Here is a 17709-nt window from a genome sequence, read left to right as displayed (position 1 = left end):
TGGCTGTGCGACTTTGAGCCAGGTCACTTAACCCCTGTGAGGCCCAGTCCTCACAAACACAATGCGGTAGTTGTCATTCTTCCAGGTAATCTTATGAGGCTGTGATAAGCATCAAAGCACAGCCCACGAGGCAAAGGTGCTCCCGGACTGCTGATAACAGATGATACCAAGTTTCCTAGCCATCCCTTACGTTTTCTCTTTAACTTCGAACCGCTCTTCGAGATTAAAAAGAATTTAGCTTTAACGTATTTCCTCCAGTAAACCATTCTGGCTTAACATTTACAGCTGACATTCCTTTCTAGTTCTTTCTAGAGAGGGTCATGTCCTTTCATCAAAGTTAAGCACATCTCTGGGTTCAACATCAGTTCCTGTGCTGGAAGCTTCTTGCATCTCAATATTTCTTCCCTGGGTCCTGGGACTTCAAGGATTTCAGCTTTGCCATGACCCACTCCTCAGCACTCTTGTACATCTTGTGATAAGGGAGAAATCTAGGCTCGGAGAAAACAGCCCTGGTGCAGGGACTGCGAGATCTCAGTTGGCCCCTTATTTGCTCCAGTTAGCTGTGGGCACTTGGGTGAGTCCCCTTACCTCTGGGTCTCTGCTTCCTGGTTGGCAAAATGAGAGGATTGAAGCACAAATCCTCTAAGACTTCTGGAGTCCACTCCTGCTCCATGGTTCTGTGACCTGGAGACCTCTACCCTCCTGTGTCTTGCTTCCCAAATATCTAATTAACATGTATGTGCTATCACTGGACACACCCCCCATACACTGCTGATGCCTGAAATTCCTAAGAGAACACCATCAAAGATGACAGATGCTCTATGTAAAGACGCAGAGCCCTGTGACAGAGACCATTCACGTCCTTACTCCTTCTGACAGGCAAACGTGTACTTGCGTGCTGACTGACTGGAGAATATGCCCCTAGTTCTTCTCTTTTCTGTCTGTAACGTTGAGACTTTACCACTCTGCACTGCAGGGCCTCACCTATGAAATGGAGATGGTGATACTCACACACCCCTCTCCCCTCCCCTGTTTGTAGAAGGAATTAAATGAGTGAAACTATAACCTCACAGTAAGAGGGCAATAAATACTACCTCTTACTTTTGCTCCTGTAGTTATTACATCTTTAAGAAAGGCGTAACACAGAGAGGCAAAGATGATACCTTAGTCGATATTCTGTTGGGTATATCTTCCAAATGAGAATATTCAAAGAAGCACATATCTAAAATGTGCTAACTCAAAAAAGACTTGAATGTTGTTGTTGTGTGCCCTCGAGTCGATTCTAACTCATAGTGACCTTATAAGACAGAGTAGAACTGCTGCCCCATAGGGTTTTCTAGGCTATAATCTCCATGGGAACAAAGCACCAGGTTTTTTCTCCCTTGGAGTGGCTGGTGGATTCAAACCACTGATCTTTCGATTGGTAGCTGAGCACTTTAACCACTCCGCCATCAGGGCTCCTTTAAAAACGATCTTGCAGCCAATATAAAAGACCAGTGACAATAAAAGAAGGAGAGTCAGGCCCAGAGGGGAAGAAACCTGCCCAAGGTCACAAAGGGTATTAAGGCAAAACCAGGGTAAGAACCTAGGTCTCCAGGCTCCAAGCATCCGAGGTGAAGAGAAAACCTAAGAACTGCCGCCTCACACTCTAGATCTTAAAACGAGCTCCTCCTTCCTCAGTTTGTTAGTAAAGGTAAAGGCACCCTGGCATGAGCTGCTAAAGATACCCACAGCCCCCTCCCTTGATGGACAAAAATATGGAAAAATAACCAAGCTCTGTGGGTCCCAGAATCCAAGTGGCTCTCTGCACTGTGTATATTCAGTTGGATTATAAATGCCTGGGAAATTATTCCACTTGGGTTAAGTAACAACAAGCCCTTTTCTTTGGTTAATCCCAAAAAGCTTCTCAGACATTTACTTCCCAATCAGCTCAAACTACAGAGATGAAGAAATCAAAGCACACATGACCAGTTCTCTCTAATGCTGATGCCATTACATTGTGGTAACAAATGGCTTGAAAATATCACAGGTCGCTGGGCTGGCAAGATGGCAAACTACTGGAGGGTAGAAAGGCTGGACAGCAAGATCTGTGCCAGACACAGAAAAGGCAATCAAGAAATGTTTGTTAAGTGACTGAAGAATCAAAACAAAACAAAAAACAGTTGTCGTGGAGTCAATTCTGACTCATGGAATCAGACTACAACTGTGCCTCATAGGCTTTTCAATTGCTGATTTTTTGGAAGTAAATTTCCAGGCCTTTCTTCCGAGGCACCTCTGGGTAGACTCAAACTGCCAACTTTTCGGTTAGCAGCAGAGTGCGTTGTTTGTACCACCCGAGGACTCCCAAATGAAGTGTACTAGCCTTGTAATCAGATGGCCCCAGCTCAGATCCTTAGTAGCTTTGCGACAAGAGACCCTCTACTTCACTGACCTCTTCCAAGCAGGGGACGAAGATGCCCAGGGCACTCAGGAAAATTCCATGATATTATATACATGAAGCCTTTAGAACAGTTCTTAGAATCCAGTGAGCAGTGAATATAAACGAACTCCTTCCACTGAAAAAAACACATTCTTAAAAAAGAAAAAAAAAAAAAAAAAACCAGTGGCTTGAGAAATCAAAGTCAGCTGGAAGAGAAAACAGGGCTCCAACAGGGGTCTGCTAAGTAGAATGTAATAAGTTAACGGCAGAACCATGAATGCAACCCAGATGCCCAACGTCCTGTTCAGCTGTCTCCTAAAATAACAAGATCCTCACGTTGCCACGCATTTGCATTGGCAGCTTCCTCACCTGGAATGCCTGTTCTTCCCACACCGCCTGTAACAAATTCATCTTGCAAGCTTTGGCTTCATGATCACTTCCCCTTTAAAACTCTTCTTGACTCTCCTGGTCCTAGTCAGAATTGCCCTCCCACCCCCGACTCCAGCCCCCAGTCCTCACCTGACTTGGTTCGGACTGTTATTTATAGTCCATAACTCTTTATGTTCTAGGTCAATTGACTATTTAATTCATCTTCATGTTCATAGGACTGAGAATTGTGATTAATACATAATATAGGCTTAAATAATATCTGTTAAAATAGTGAACGAATGAGTGAATCATAAACAACTGATTCTAGGCACCAAGTGTTCTGAAGATGGAATTTCCCAAACCCTGCATTATTCACCTCGAAAATGCCACACAGACTTGCAGCCACCTTCAAAATGCCCAACACCACATCATACATATTCACGGTGTCACAGACTATCCTGGCGCCTGTCCTCGAGCATTTAATCACACCCATAGAGAAGCGACCTATAGGGTCACTATGAGTCGGAATTCACTTGACACCAACGGGTTTGGTTTTTGGTTTTAAAGAGAAGGTGATGATTTGTTTTCTAAAGACACTTAAAACATTGCAATATTCCACTTCTCTGTCCTCCAAGCTTCCTTCCTCTCACCTGGACTGTTTTAGATTGAATTATGTCTTCCAAAAATATGTGTCCTATATGCCTGTGATAGGAGCCCTGGTGGCGTAGTGGTTAAGTGCTCCGCCGCTAATTAAAAGGCTGGCAGTTCGAACCCACCAGTTGCTCCATGGGAGAAGGATGTGGCAGTCTATTTCCATAAAGATTACAGTCTTGAAAACCTTATGGGGCAGTTCTACCCAGTCCTATAGGGTGGCTATGAGTTGGAATGGGTTGGGTGGTTACACTCCCATTTGGGAATGGGTTGTCTTTGTTAGGTTAATGAAACAGGATTTGTGTAGGGTGTACCTTGCATCAATCTCTTTTGAGAGACAAAGGATATTAAAACAAGCAATCAAAAGCTGCAGACAGAGATGGAGGAAGAGAGAATGCAAGCCACAGGAAGATTGCCCAGGAGGGAGCAGAAGGCCAAAGAGACAAAGACCTTCCTCTAGAGCCAACAGAGACAGAAATCCTTCCCCTAGAGCTGGCACCCTGAATTTGGACTTCTAACCTCCCAAACAGTGAGAAAATAAATTTCTGTTTGTTAAAACCACCCACCTGTGGTATTTCTGTTGGACAACAGACAGAGGGGAAAAAAAAATATCCACTCCAGCCTTTCACGCAAGGCTCTATGAACAGCCTATCACAGTACCCAGGTCTCAAGAGGAATGAGCCTTACCTCTCTTCGTCCTTAAAGATAAATTTCCGCAGCTTGAGGTCCCGCAGCACCAGGCCACCATCATGGCAGTGGGCCACCGCTGAGGCAATCTGATAGAACAGTCTGGCCGCCTCCTCCTCCCTCAGCTTCTTGCAAGTGCGAACGAAGGAGTGCATATCCCCATAGCTCCGCTCAAAGAACACATAGGCTTTGGTCTCCCCCAGGATAATTTCAGTGATTTGGTTGATGTTGCTGTGGGCAGACAGGCAAAAGCAGGGGGCCAAGGACTCCTGGTAGCAGCTGACATCAAATACCTAGGACACAATCAACAACAAGACCAAGAGTCAGAGGTATCTCTTACATAACCAAATAAATCACCAAATAGTGACACCTCCCTCAGACACAAACTTTTAAGGTGGCAGAGACAGTGCTCAATACGGACCCATATCGTATTAGCCCTGCCTCCTACCAGCCCTGTGGCGCTGAACAAGTTGCTGGATGTCTGGGACTCTCCAAGGCTTCACGTGTAACACGAGCACTGATACCTGATTTACAGTATTGGGAGTATTATACCAGAAAGTGAAGGTGAAAGCGCTCTGCAATATGTAACACGGTACACAAATGGCAAGTTTTATTATTATTCTCTCTAGCCCATCTCTTTTGTTTATAGAAGCAGAATTGGGGTAAAAGCTGAGAGAACATGACTTACCCTAAGCCACATCCACCCACGGCCATAGAGTCGATTCAGACTCATAGTGACCCTAAAGGTCAGAGTTGCCCTGCAGGGTTTCCAAGGAGCACCTGGTGGATTTGAACTGCCAGCCTTTTGATTAGCAGCCGTAGCTCTTAACCCCTATGCCACCAGGGTTTCCCTATGCCACACAGACAATCCATTATTTACTTAAATAAAAAATAAAAACTAATAGACAATGTACTTCAGTAGTCACTATGCAACCTATTAAGTAACAGGTTAAAATAACTAAGATTTGCCTAATTCAATGCTTTTATTTTATGGCGCCCTGGTAGTGCAATGGTTAAGCGTTCAGCTGCTAACCAAAAGGTTGACAGTTCAAATCCACCAGCCACTCCTTAGAAACCCTATGGGGCAGTTCTACTGTCCTTTAGGGTCCTTACGAGTCGGAATCAGCACAATGGCAACGGCTTTGGGCTTTTTTTTTTTTTTTTTTTAAATAGATGTGGAAACTGAGGCTGAGAGAACTCGAGCCAAGCTCAGGCACCCAAGGGAAGAGCGAGGAATAGGACAGTCTTAACACAGAAGCAGACTCACTTCTTTCTCTCTTCCCTCCACAGAGATCTAACTCAATGAACCAGTTATGCAATGATTTTCTGTGAATCAAAATTAGCCTAGGAAACGCTGCCTCACTGTGGGGTTGTTAAAAGAAAAAAATGCTTCATCAATACCTTCCTTGAATCAGACCGAACAGGAATTAACATTACTGAAAATTTTTGAGGCTCTAGGGAAAGGCTTCCATTCATTTCCAGACCTCCACTAAATCAAGAATACAAATCCCTGGGTCTGGAATGTGGTTTTAATAACTGCCTGGGAATGTGGGTAAGACGAATCTCTTCTGTGTGTAAAAGCGCGAGGGGCAGGGCAGGTATGGCGCGGGTGCTTGGTGGGAAGGCATCCCGGCCAGGAATGCTCTTACCAACAATACTTAATGCTATCTGTTCATAACCACTTAGCATCTTCCGATGGCTTTTTCATTCGTTAAAACATACTTTCCTTGATGGTCATTTTGCAGTGGGATGGGAAAAATGCTGGATTGAAATCACTGAATTTGAGCCTCTAATCCTGGCTGGGCCACCGATAAGCTGACGGATAAAGCACTTAGGGTCTTTCAGCCTCCTACCTCTTCACCAAATGAAGAGACTGGCTTGGAACACTGTTAACCCATTTTTGGGTCCAGATTCCCACAGGAGAATCTGATAAAAGGGTTGGCCCCTCTTCGCTGACAACGTCCATTCTCAAATGCACGCACAATCCTGGATTCGTGCGATGGGGGTTCGCAGGCCTTCAGAAGCCCTATCAGGGGATACAGGCTGCCATTTAAGAATCCACAAGTCCCTCCTAGCTCTAAAACACAAAGATCTGTGAGTTAATCAGGGATAGCAAGAACCTCGGGAGGGCTGGTGCTAACCCTGGGCGAGGAAGCAATGTAACATTGTGAATGAGCCATAATGAGACATCTCAGGAAAACGGCACAGCTGCCGCCACTATAACCTAGAATTTAAGAATGAATACTTCAACATCTCCAGAGACCACAAATCACACCCTGATACTGTCAAAGGATGACCTCAGAGCAGTGACCTCAGAGGCCTGTTCAATTAGGAATCTGAAATGCTTGAGTCAACTTTAACACCCAGACTCCAGGCAACAGAAGCCCAGGCAAGCCTCAAAAATTTCACAGAGACTAATAAAGGCTTTGCAGAGGCTAATGTAAACACTACGCATTATATAATAAGGATGATGTGTTCCAAGGCACCAGGCTGCAATTTCTGTCTCCAGTGCTCATTGAGTTATGATTATTTACAATGTATTCTGTTTCAAGTTGCATTTTTAAAAACTAAAAAGCGATTTCTTTTTTTTTTTTTCTCAGCACCTTTAGCCCGTTATCCTGCCCCACGGCTAAACATACTAGATGGGCATGGAATAAAAAAAAAAAAAATCATCATCAAATCTATTCATGGCAGCTTCAAAATGCAGCCATACCCTTTGTAAAAGAGACCAAATTCCAAGATGGTGGACCGTGTATGAAAAATTCAAGCAGGTACTTATGTTTTCCCAAATGGGAAGGAGCCCAACTTTTATTAGTAGCTGTAATAGGCATTTATGGGCTTGGATTGGTATTTAAACCACCACCTTTAAGTGCAAAATCATGCCACAGGCCTAGTTGCCAGCTTCTTTTAAATGTTTAATTTGGAGCCTTAGTTATATAATATGACAGTTCAGATAAGGCAGTAAGATTAGGCCATCATTAATAACATTTGCAAAAAAAAAAAAAGAGTGCCCAATCTGCCAAGATAGTAATTATGTCAATCTGCACAGTAGCTAACAGTAGTTCCATGGAAATTATACAGCTAAGGATCCCTTAAAACTCCCTTCCTTCATCTGTGTAGCTATTGTAGGCATTTGGAGTATGCAGACAATAAACAGGCCTGCTTATTTCATTTATATGGCCCTGCAACCTCCCTCTCCAAATAGTGGCATACAGCATTTTCTATACAGACCTCCATAATAGATAGGCATCTATATATTGGATCTGTTTTCGCAGACTTTTTTTCTTGAGTCAACACAGTGCTCGGAGACATGAACCCTATTCTGAGACATCAAAAGGAACTTGATTCGATGTGTAGATTTCACTGAGCCTTGAAGTAAGCTAAAAGTTCACAGTGTATGTATCTCAGGGTAGTTCATGGAAGCAGCCTTATAAAACCCACTTGGAGCTTCCTAAGATATATACAACTCTGCTTGCATAAGAAGTCACCCACATCACCTCTGGTTTAAAAAAAGCCAGGAAAACAGAAGCTGCTGTGTCCTAAAGGGATGACCTCTGTCAAGCAGAACAATGATACTGCACTTAAATCCACTTGAAGCCACACTGTAATTGTTGAGGGGCTGATTCAATCTTTGCAATACCCAAACCAACAGATAGAGCACAGTTACAGGCCAGAGAGCAATCTTCAAATGACACCGTGAGGGCGGCCCAAAGGAAATACGTCTTGAAAAATTTGAAGGCAGAAAGAAAGACCAGGGGCCAGAGTCACCTCTGCTTTTAAACAAAGAAATAAAAGCAAGATGCTCCTGCAGAAATTTGGCTACAGAGCCCCCTTTTTTAAAAGCATCTCCAGTCTCTGAAAATTGTTAAAATGCTGTACCAAAGTTGAGTAAAAGGAGCGAAAACACGCACTGCTGGCTGATTGTGCATATTTCGTATCAGAGTGGCAGCTCTGTGAAATTCATTCATTGCAAACGATGACTATCCTATTGTGCAACGTTGCAGGACTTCTGAGAATTCAATCCAGCTCTGAATAGCCTACTGAATTTCGGTTAACCAGGCACAAATGCTCTGAGTCTCAATAACTTGGAGAAGATGCAAAACACCAAAACGTCAGTATGAGCAAAAGGCAGTATTTAAGAGTCTCCAGTTTTCCCCTGAGGTCTGAAATGAACAGTCGCAAAACTGACCAGAGACCTCCACGAAACCCAATTTTTACACTGAAATATTCCAGCTCCCTGTGAAATAAAGCAAGTCCACAAAACCGTCTGTAGTTATGCTAAAAGTGGGATGCAGTATTTGTATTGGAACTGTGTGGGAGTGCCCGTTTCAACGGCAGCATGAGTCCCCAATTTCCTCCTACCTACCCCCCCCCCCAAAAAACCAACAATGAGCAAATCTAAAATAACGTGACAATGCATTCTTGATCTGTGTCCAATTCCTGGGTAACAGTATATGTGACTGTATTCTTTTTTTTTTTTTAACAGCTAATCCTCTCCTCATCCCCTTGTCTGGAGCCCTGCGGGCGTGCACACAAAGACGCACAGATAAACATACATGAACCAGTCACTGCTCAGGGTCAAAGACAAACAAGGAAACTGAAGTGTCCATCCCTGTATCAGCATTGAAATTCCCCGGGTCTCCAAATGCTAGCCTCTAAACCTTAGGGGCGAAAAGGTGCTGAAGCGGACAGGGGAGGAGGGGAGAAGGGAGGCACGGAAGTCTAGAGATGAGAAGAAACAGAGACCTGAGAGAAAAGACTCAGAGGATTCGCTATTTCCTACACCCAAAGGTGTGTCGGCGGCTTTGATTTCCACCCTCCTACCTTCCTTTCATGGTTCTAGGCAGGAGAAAGCTCTTTGTAAACTCCTTCTCGGCGCTCGGCCCCTGAGCTCAGCCAGAGGGGATACCTTTGTGTGTCTCTTTTAAAGGGCACCTTAGGAACAAAGGTTTAACACCTGCACGCTGCAAAGAACAATGGCTACGAAAGGAACCGAGTCATCAGTGTTTAAAATTAGCGGGGGATTCCCTACTTCCATGTTGGAAAAGGAGGGGGCAAGAAACAGGCAGAAATCCCTTCGGCAGCGGGACCCGGCACCGCGCAGCGGATCGCTCCGTGCCTCTGGGAGCACGCGTGTCCGTGGCCCCGGCGCAGACCTGCCGCTCCCCCGCCCTGGGCTCTCCCCAAAACGCCCCCGCCGCAACCCGCCCATTGTCTGAAAAGGTCTAAAAACTTCGCAACTAGTCGCACATGAACTAATAAATACATACATTTAACAAGGACGCGGATCAATTATCCCGCGAATCTCCCATCTCCCCGGACTCGAGGTCTGGGCGACCTCCCGTCCCTCTCCGGCCCTCTTGCAAGGGCCGGGGAACCTTTTTAAAAGACAAAACAGAACAAAACCAACCCCTGGGCTCTTTACCTTGCACACCAGCTCCTCTCCGCTGTGCAGATGCACGGCACGAAAAACGTGGTCTCCCTCCAGAGGTTCCAACAATAAGTATTTCCCGATGCAAGAAACGCAATGCGACAAGTTCGGAGTCTCAGGCGGGCTCGGGGAGCCGAGGTTCGGGCTGAAACTCTGGCTGGGCTCGGCGGACCTTATAGACGACAACTCTTCGAAATCCTGGGTTTTGTTCCGCGATCTCCCATATCTTGCTATTGTGATGGGGGTGGACCTGTGTATGTTCATGAGTGTGGGGAATCACACACGACAAACAAAAAGCCCCGCTGGCGAGACGAGTCGCTGGCGAGTGCGGCTGCAGGCGCCTCGGTGTCACGGATTTAAAAGGAGGATGAGAGGGGAGGGGACGGGAAAAGGTTACGTGGAGAAGTAGTTAGAAGCCCCCAAATGGGCGCTGCTGGGCACCTTGTCCGCTCTCAACCTGGTTCCCGGGAGTATTGGGCTGGCAGGCAACTCGGGTCCTTTTGTTACTCCAAAGCAGCCGGCGATTTGCAGAATCGCCGCACTTTTAGTTTCTCTCTCTCTCTCTTTTTCCACCGTGGATCTAGACGAGTAACCGGATTGCTAAGGTGAGGAGCTGCAGCCCCGGGTGTCCTGAAGCGATCCCCACGCAGGCTTCCAAATCGCAGACGGGGCGGAGGAGCCTACAGTAGTTTGTGCGTCTTCACAGAGCCCACAGCCGCGGCTTAAGCTCAATGCGTTAGGCACCAAACAAAAAGAAAAAGGAAATCAGCACGATTCTACCGGCTCGCGACGCACCGCAGACAGAATCCGTGCTGCACCCCCTTTTTTGGTGGAAAGGGTGGGGGGCGTGGAAGCGGGGTGGGGGGGCCGCCGGAGAGGGCAGTTACCTACGTTTTAACTGTAGATGGCGTCTGAGGCTTTCCCAACCTCACCAGCGCTCTCCAAAAATTAAACAAAACAAAACAAAAAAAATTGCGAGGGTGCATTTAACTTGGAGCGATCAGAGCTGCCAACAAAAGATTGCAAAAGCTGGGCAGAGAGTTGCAGAGCGGGCCCGGGGCAGGTACCGCGACAAACCCCAGGGCTTGGCCCGCCGCGCCGAGGGTCAGCAAAAGCTCATGCTGCGGTCGCCTGGCTTCCCGCTCGCTCGCCTCCGGGTCTTCTGAATCAAGCCAGAAGTGCAGTCAGGGACGACGGCGGATCAAGGGTCTCCGATTTCCCGGCACGAGTTTTTGGGGGTCCTCCCGGCGTTTTAAGGTGATGCACCTCCAACCCTGCCAACTCGCGGCGTCTCTTTCCCGCTATGTAACAGGATCTCGCCTTGCAATAATTTGCAACCACTCCTTCTCCTCCAACCCCTACACCCAAATTTCCTTGTGGTATTTGTTTTTAGAAAAAAAAAAAATTGACAGCTTTTTTTCCTCTTTTTTCTTCTTTCCTCCAAAGGTAAGAGAGGAATGTGGATTTAAAAATTCAAGGGGATGGCCGACGATCCCGGAGGCCAGTTCCCTGGCTCAGCAAGCCCGCATCTCCCGGCGAGGCGGTATTAATAGTTACTTACGTGGCCGGGGATCTCGGAGTGAGCGGGCTGTGTGTGCGCTTGTGTGTGCGCGCGCGCCTCGCTCCCACCGAGGCTCCCCATTCAATGTCACCGACACATTTCCACGGAGCCTCCCGCCCGGGTCCCCCCCCACCCCGACCCTCCCGCGGCACCCCGGACTGGCTCAGACCACAGCCGGCCCCGCCCCAGCCCCCCAGCCCAGGCCCCCCTCATTGAGTCCGGCGCCCATCAATCAGCCTCGCCGCTGCCCGTGCTCGGGCGGCTCCCCCCAGCGAGCTGGCGGCGCAGCGGCTGCAACGGCAATTGCAGCTTCCGGCCGGGGGCGCCCGGCGCTGGCTTCGCCGCTAGCTCGCTGGGCCCAGGGCGAGGTAAACAAAGTGCAATATCCTTCCGCGGCTCGCGGCCCGGAGGCCTTGTGAGGTAGCGCCCTGACCACCGAGAGGGCGCGGGCTGGGAGCGTGTCCGCAGGCCCTGGCCCAGCCGCGCCACCCGGCTGGCAGCAGCTGGGCGAAAGTTGCCATGCCTTCACTGCTGACCCATTTTCCTCACGGTGCCCAGCAATGCGAAGTGCGCTGCTGCCCTACCTAGTTCATCTTCTCGGTGTTTTTTTTTTTTACCAGGAAGACAGGCATCCTGCGAGCCTTAGGCCACCTCTGCTCAGATGTTGCACTGGGCGAGGAATTTGTTCTGTTTTTGAAGAACGCTTGCATCAGTATTGCTGCTTGGAGTTTCAAGACCTAGTTTTGTTATCTCTCATCAACACACTCCTCCCCATTTAAGAAAAAAATAATTTGTTTTCGTAGGTGTTTAATACCCCCATCCAGTTGGAGTCAGGCTAAATTTAATCCCTAATTCTTCCCCTCCCAAGGCAGTGCCCACAGGGCTCTAGGAGCCAAAGTGAGACAAACACTCGCGCCCGCACGTTGAGCGCTATTGGCTCCCAGCCAGAAAGCACCACTTCACAGGTCCTCCTCTCTTCCTCCCCACACGTGAATCGCAAATGCGTCGGATACTGAGAATCAGGGAAGGGCTGCAATTGCACCCCTGAAATCTTAACTTCCTTGAGAAGTTTCCAGTTGGCTTGCTAGGGTAGGAATGCAAGAAGACAGGGGCTTGAACGCCGTCAGAGACTTAGACCTCCAGTCTCAGCCTAATGGATCCTGGTCAATCGAAAGCAGTCTACTCTAGGTAAATAAACAAAAAGAAAAAAGGCAAGGGATTGGGAAAGAGGAGTTTAGGAAACTTTGAGAGCTCTTTGAACTTTTACAGGCATGTATGCATATTTTCTGGTGGGGAAGGGAAAGGAGAGGCCATAAGCAGGGCGACCATTATATTGCCCACATAGGACACTTTGGAGGGAACGGGAGTGTTGTTTATAATTATGTCCAATGGGATAATCTGAGTCACTGTAGTGGTAAGGACGTTGGCCAGAGAGGGAGACAGAGCTCTGAATGGACAGCCAACTACCCACGGGTACAGAGTTTGAATAAAAGGCAAAGAGGTGGTCCCGTGCCTCCTGGCACATCTTATGTCACATCCTATTCCCCACAAGCCTGCTTAGGACTCAGTTCCTGACCCATGTTTGCATCTCTTCCACCAGACTGTAATCACACCTGCTGAGCAATGGCCCTTACTCCAGTCTCCCTCCAAGAGGACACTCTGTGCCCTTGTGCCTGCCTGAGGAAGGGACTCAGGCAGTGTCTGCTGATTCGTCCAAAGGAAAGGCACCTAGCCTTCTCTGCTCAGTGGCCAACATCAATGTTTTGTAATAATTAGGGGTTGGGAGACCTGTGTTCCAGCCCTGGGTGGGCCTCTAATTTCAGATGGAAATTGAATCAAGACATTTTTTTCTTCCTCCCTGGATCGCTGTTTCTTCATTTGTAAAATAAGAAGCATAACATCCGCCCGGTTCACCTCACGTGATTACTTTAGAATTATATTTTCGGTTCCAGGAAATCTATGAAGACTTACCAAAAACCAGGCTCTCTGCTGGATGTTTAGGATCCAAGTATGAGTAAGATTTGGTCTCTGCCACCCAGAAGCTCAGAGCCTAGTCCCAGAGAAAGACATAGAAACAAATAATTTCATCGTGTAACAATGTAGCAATTAGAATATGTCTAAAACATCAAGGGAGTGTAGAGAATGGAACAACTTTCCTGGAGTTCAGGGAGTTTTTCCAGAAGACATGATATCTTATCATGAATTAATGTAGAACAAATGTTTGTTGAAACCTACTATGTGCCAGACCCTGGGTATGGAGATACAATGATTTAAAAAATGTATTTCCTGTCTTCATGGACCTTGTAAAAGTCTTGTGAGTCATAAAATAAAAAGAATAAGAGATTGTTTTTGGCATTTCAGGCAAAAAGAAGGAATGTACAAGAGGAAAGCAGTGGGATGGTCCGAAAATTCAAGCAACTCAACATGGCTCAAGTACTGGCAACTTGGAGAGAAATATCTGGCAAAGTGATTGGGATTAGAATGGGAAGGGTTTGGTAGATCCACCTAGAGAGTGTGGTCTTTCTACTTGGGGAGATGTTACAGTAAAAGCCTATATTAAAATGGGAAGTGGCTAGATGGATTGGGATTTTAGAAAGATTATGCTGGAGGTGATGGGGAAGAGAGACTGCTGAAATTGACTTCAAGGGATGAGAAGGCACTCTAGCAGAGAGAGATCAAGATAGTTATAAACATGTAGTGATGTGTAACTGTTGCTATGTATGACTGATAGTGTATTCATTACTTCTGATGTATAATTTCATCAGAAGGCCAAATTCATGGCCTTTGGAGGCTGTTGTAGTGCAAAATACATTAGATAAGTTATACCAAGTTCCTTAAACATTTGTATGCCTATTGACTCAGTAAACCTTTTCAAGTTGGGGGAGAAAAAAAGGATGTAGTAGGTAGATCTGGGTTGAAATCTCCATTCACTCACTTATTAGCTGTATAAAAAAAAATACTTTGGGTGAATTTAGAATATCCCGGAAACTCTGGTGGCGTAGTGGTTAAGTGCTACGGCTGCTAACCAAAGGGTCGGCAGTTCCAATCCGCCAGGCACTCCTTGGAAACTCTATGGGGCAGTTCTACTCTGTTCTATAGGGTCGCTATGAGTCGGAATTGACTCAACAGAGCAGGTAATCTATAAAGCAAAATTATAATGTGAATTTTACCTAACAGATGAAAATTATGGAAGATGTCTATAAAGCAGCTTAATTGAAATGCAATAAATGGTTGCTATTATCATTATCATTATTAGAATATATCCACAGAAAGCAGCTCAACATGCAAAATAATAATAATATAATGCTTATAACATCAATTAAAATGTAAGGAAGTTGATTAAACATCCAGTCATATAAATAGTTAAATAGAGTGCACCTATGATAAAATAATAGGTGGCAATTAAAATAAGAATTATATCATTTCAATGAGACGCATTTTATCCAGCCCACTATGTAGGACAGCCTAATTCAGTTGACTCAGTTCACTAGCCTGCTATGCATGCTTTACCCAACACTCCTGATCTGAAATGTATTTAACTGCTTCTACATTCACTCTGTGTATTAGTTCATTCGTTTAGCAAACATACAGTGGGTACTGGTAAGTGGGAAGCCCTAAGCTAAGTTCTCGGTTTGTTGATCAAATAAATGGTTTTTGAGAAGGAACTCATAAGACTATTGTATAACTTTAAATGTGATTCTCTACCACAGGTGACCTCATTTGTCTGTCTTAAAACAACTCTTACAAGTCATGCCTACGTTCAAAAATCTATAATAAACTTCCAGAAATTTTAGAGAGTTCTACTTCATACTAATGGCAGAACAAAACCTAATGGCAGACTGGGCTACAAAGCTCAAAAAAATTCCATTCTCATTGAAGTATTTATGAATGGCACCCCTGAGGTTTTGCAAAATCTGGTTCTTGGCCATCACTGGAGCTGGGGTATAGACTCATTGGGCTGGAATTCAAGCACTTCCCAACAACTTCATCTCCCACTCTTCTCGGATACACACCCATCAACTGCTCATCACTTCATGGACCCCAGGTTCCCACCTCTCTGCCTGTGACTTGGGACATGTTGTGTCCCATGTTTCCCTGTGATGACTTCTTTCCTGGTCATTCCTTCCACCTTCCTGCATTCCCTCAGCTCAATTTCCCTTATTTGGCTTTGTGGTTGGATGCCGCAGGTTTTAAACGACATGTTCAAAATCAAGGAGGCATGGACGGGCTTGACCAATAATGTGGAGGTTTGTGGTGTTAATGCATAAGTTTCAACGTAGGTACTCTTGATAATGGATTCTTGATGTTTGGCGTCAATAAGGTAGCCAAGAAGATAATTGTTCCTAATTACCCCCTCACACAAGATTTAACTAGCCATCCACGGGGAAACCAAATCAGGACGCCATTTTAATATCCTTTTCTGTAATGATTTTTCCAGGGCCCCTACGTTCAACTGAGTTCTGTACTCTATTGCCCTAGGTTCCACCATTAGTGTTATATTATGTTGTGTTCTAGGGCACTGGAGGTTCCGCAGTTGAATTCTCGTCTTCCACACAGGAGACTGGTTCGATTCCCAGCCAGTGTACCTCATGCAAAGCCACCACCTGTCTGTCAGTGGAGGCTTGCATGTTGCTATGATGATGAATAGGTTTCTGCAGAGCTTCTAGACTAAGACAGACCTGGAAGAAAGTCCTGATGATCGACTTCCAAAAATCAGTCCATGAAACCCCTGTGGATCACAATGGTCTGCTGTGCAACCGAGCCAGGCAGCATTTCTCTCCCTTGTACGTGGGATCGTCGGGCCGACTCGATAGCAGCTAACAACAAGAACAACTTCGTGTTCAACTTTGCTTCCTCTTGTTGTCTTCTGTAAATAATCTGCTAATTCTGGAAAGGGTTTTTGTCATCCATTTACGTAAGGAGGAAGAAATCCAGGAGAGAGGATGTATGCCTTCTCAGCTGCGGTCACTGGGCATGCATTTGGCCGGATTCGCAATGATGCTGGGCTTTACGTGGAGTCATATTGTGGAGACACATCTCAGGCAGTGATGAAGCCTGTGGCTTGTTTCTAGGCTGTGGCACATAATGACTATATTAACTCCGTCTCATAAATTTCCCTATTACTGAGAGAATCTTCTGTATTAGTAGCCTTAGTAATAATTACACTTTAAATGTTAACTTTTGAAAGATAGCCTAACCACTTCCCTCTGATTCCTACATAACTCTTCAAAGTAGGTGTTATTATCCCCATTTTACAAATGAATAAGCCAGGACCCAGAGGCATTACATTTTTTCATGGTAGCCCAGTTACTCAGTGGCTATGAAGGGCACATGTGTGTGAGTGTGAGAGTGTGTGTGTGTGTGTGTGAAAGAGTGTTGGGGAGGGAGGGAGAAAGGAGATGGGGTAGGAAAAGACTGAGTTTATTCCAGAATTATATATATTTTTCATTACATCATACCACCTATCAGATTTTTAAGGGTTTACTAAACATTTGATCTGGATGACCTTCTTCGAATCTTCCCATAATGGTGACCTTCTTTCTCCATTTTTTCTTTTTTCAAGCAGCTCATGTTGTTTGGGTAGCAGATATTTATTTACAAATTGATTCCTGGTGAACCAAAACCAAAGCCATTGCCGTCCAGTCAATTCTGACTCATAGCGACCCTATAGGACAGAGTAGAACTACCCCTGTAGGGTTTCCAGGGAGAGGCTGGCAGATTCCAACTGCTGACCTTTTGGTTAGCAGCTGAACACTTCACCACTGTGCCACCAGGAAACTAAAAAAAAAAAAAAAACCCAAACCTGTTGCTGTCCAGTCGATTGCAACTCGTAACAGCCCTATAGGATAGAGTATAACTGCCCCATAGGGTTTCCAAGGAGCACCTGGTGGACTCAAACTGCCGACCTTTTTGTCAGCAGCCACCAGGGCTACCTAATAAAAGGTGATTTTCCTTCTATTTATTTTCCCATGGCTAGGCTGGGGATCTGGTTTTCTCTTTGGATAAATGGTCCACTAGGGAAACCCCAGTACTGACATACAGAAGAAATTGCCATGATAGAACCATTCCCCATCCCTCCTCATCTACTACCTCCACCCCCAGGCTCTGGTTTTGTAGCTCTTCTTTCTATATAGGAAAATAGTTGTTGAGTGCTTACAAGTGAAGTTAGATACAGAGGAATGTTTTTGTTTTGTTAATTAAAGGAGGGTGGGTAACCAGCATATAAGAATTTTCTGGGGATTAGAAATTATCTACCCACTTGTTAAGTATTGCTTGACAACTAATAGAGAAAAGTGAAAACAGGTAAAATGAACCAGCTAGTCCAGGAAGTACTACAAATTTACATATTATCTAGAGTGCTCAGTTACTGTAAAGACAGATTCAGCTTGAAGGCTGTTCTGGTAAGTCTAGTGTGTGTTTCCATGCCCAGAACACAGATAGACCTCAAGGGAGCAGACAGACCTGGTTCAGGCCACCTCTCTGTTTCACAGTAACTTTAGAAGCCTTCGGTGTCACTGAACTTCCCTGACCTTTGTTACCTCTTGGGTAGAGTGGAGATAATAATAATACCTTTCTTACAAAGAGAGGTGG

General features: G+C 45.7%; 1 protein-coding gene across 1 annotated transcript in view; it reads right to left on the bottom strand.

Annotated features, from left to right (window-relative positions):
• TRIB2 (tribbles pseudokinase 2) overlaps window positions 1-11235 on the bottom strand; it is a 31278-nt gene extending 20043 nt beyond the window's left edge. Inside the window, exons 1-2 of the mRNA XM_003411891.3 lie at window positions 9552-11235; window positions 4127-4419 (exon numbers count right to left, since the gene is read on the bottom strand). Of these exons, the coding sequence (XP_003411939.1) occupies window positions 4127-4419; window positions 9552-9821 (563 nt within the window). The 5' untranslated portion in view covers window positions 9822-11235. The remainder of the gene's footprint in view (window positions 1-4126; window positions 4420-9551) is intronic.
• Between the last annotated feature and the right edge of the window lie 6474 nt (window positions 11236-17709).

Source organism: Loxodonta africana, chromosome 12 (genome assembly GCF_030014295.1).
Source record: "Loxodonta africana isolate mLoxAfr1 chromosome 12, mLoxAfr1.hap2, whole genome shotgun sequence".
NCBI lineage: Eukaryota > Metazoa > Chordata > Mammalia > Proboscidea > Elephantidae > Loxodonta > Loxodonta africana.
Note: the sequence above shows the minus strand (reverse complement) of the source record. Positions and strands in the feature narration are given on the sequence as shown.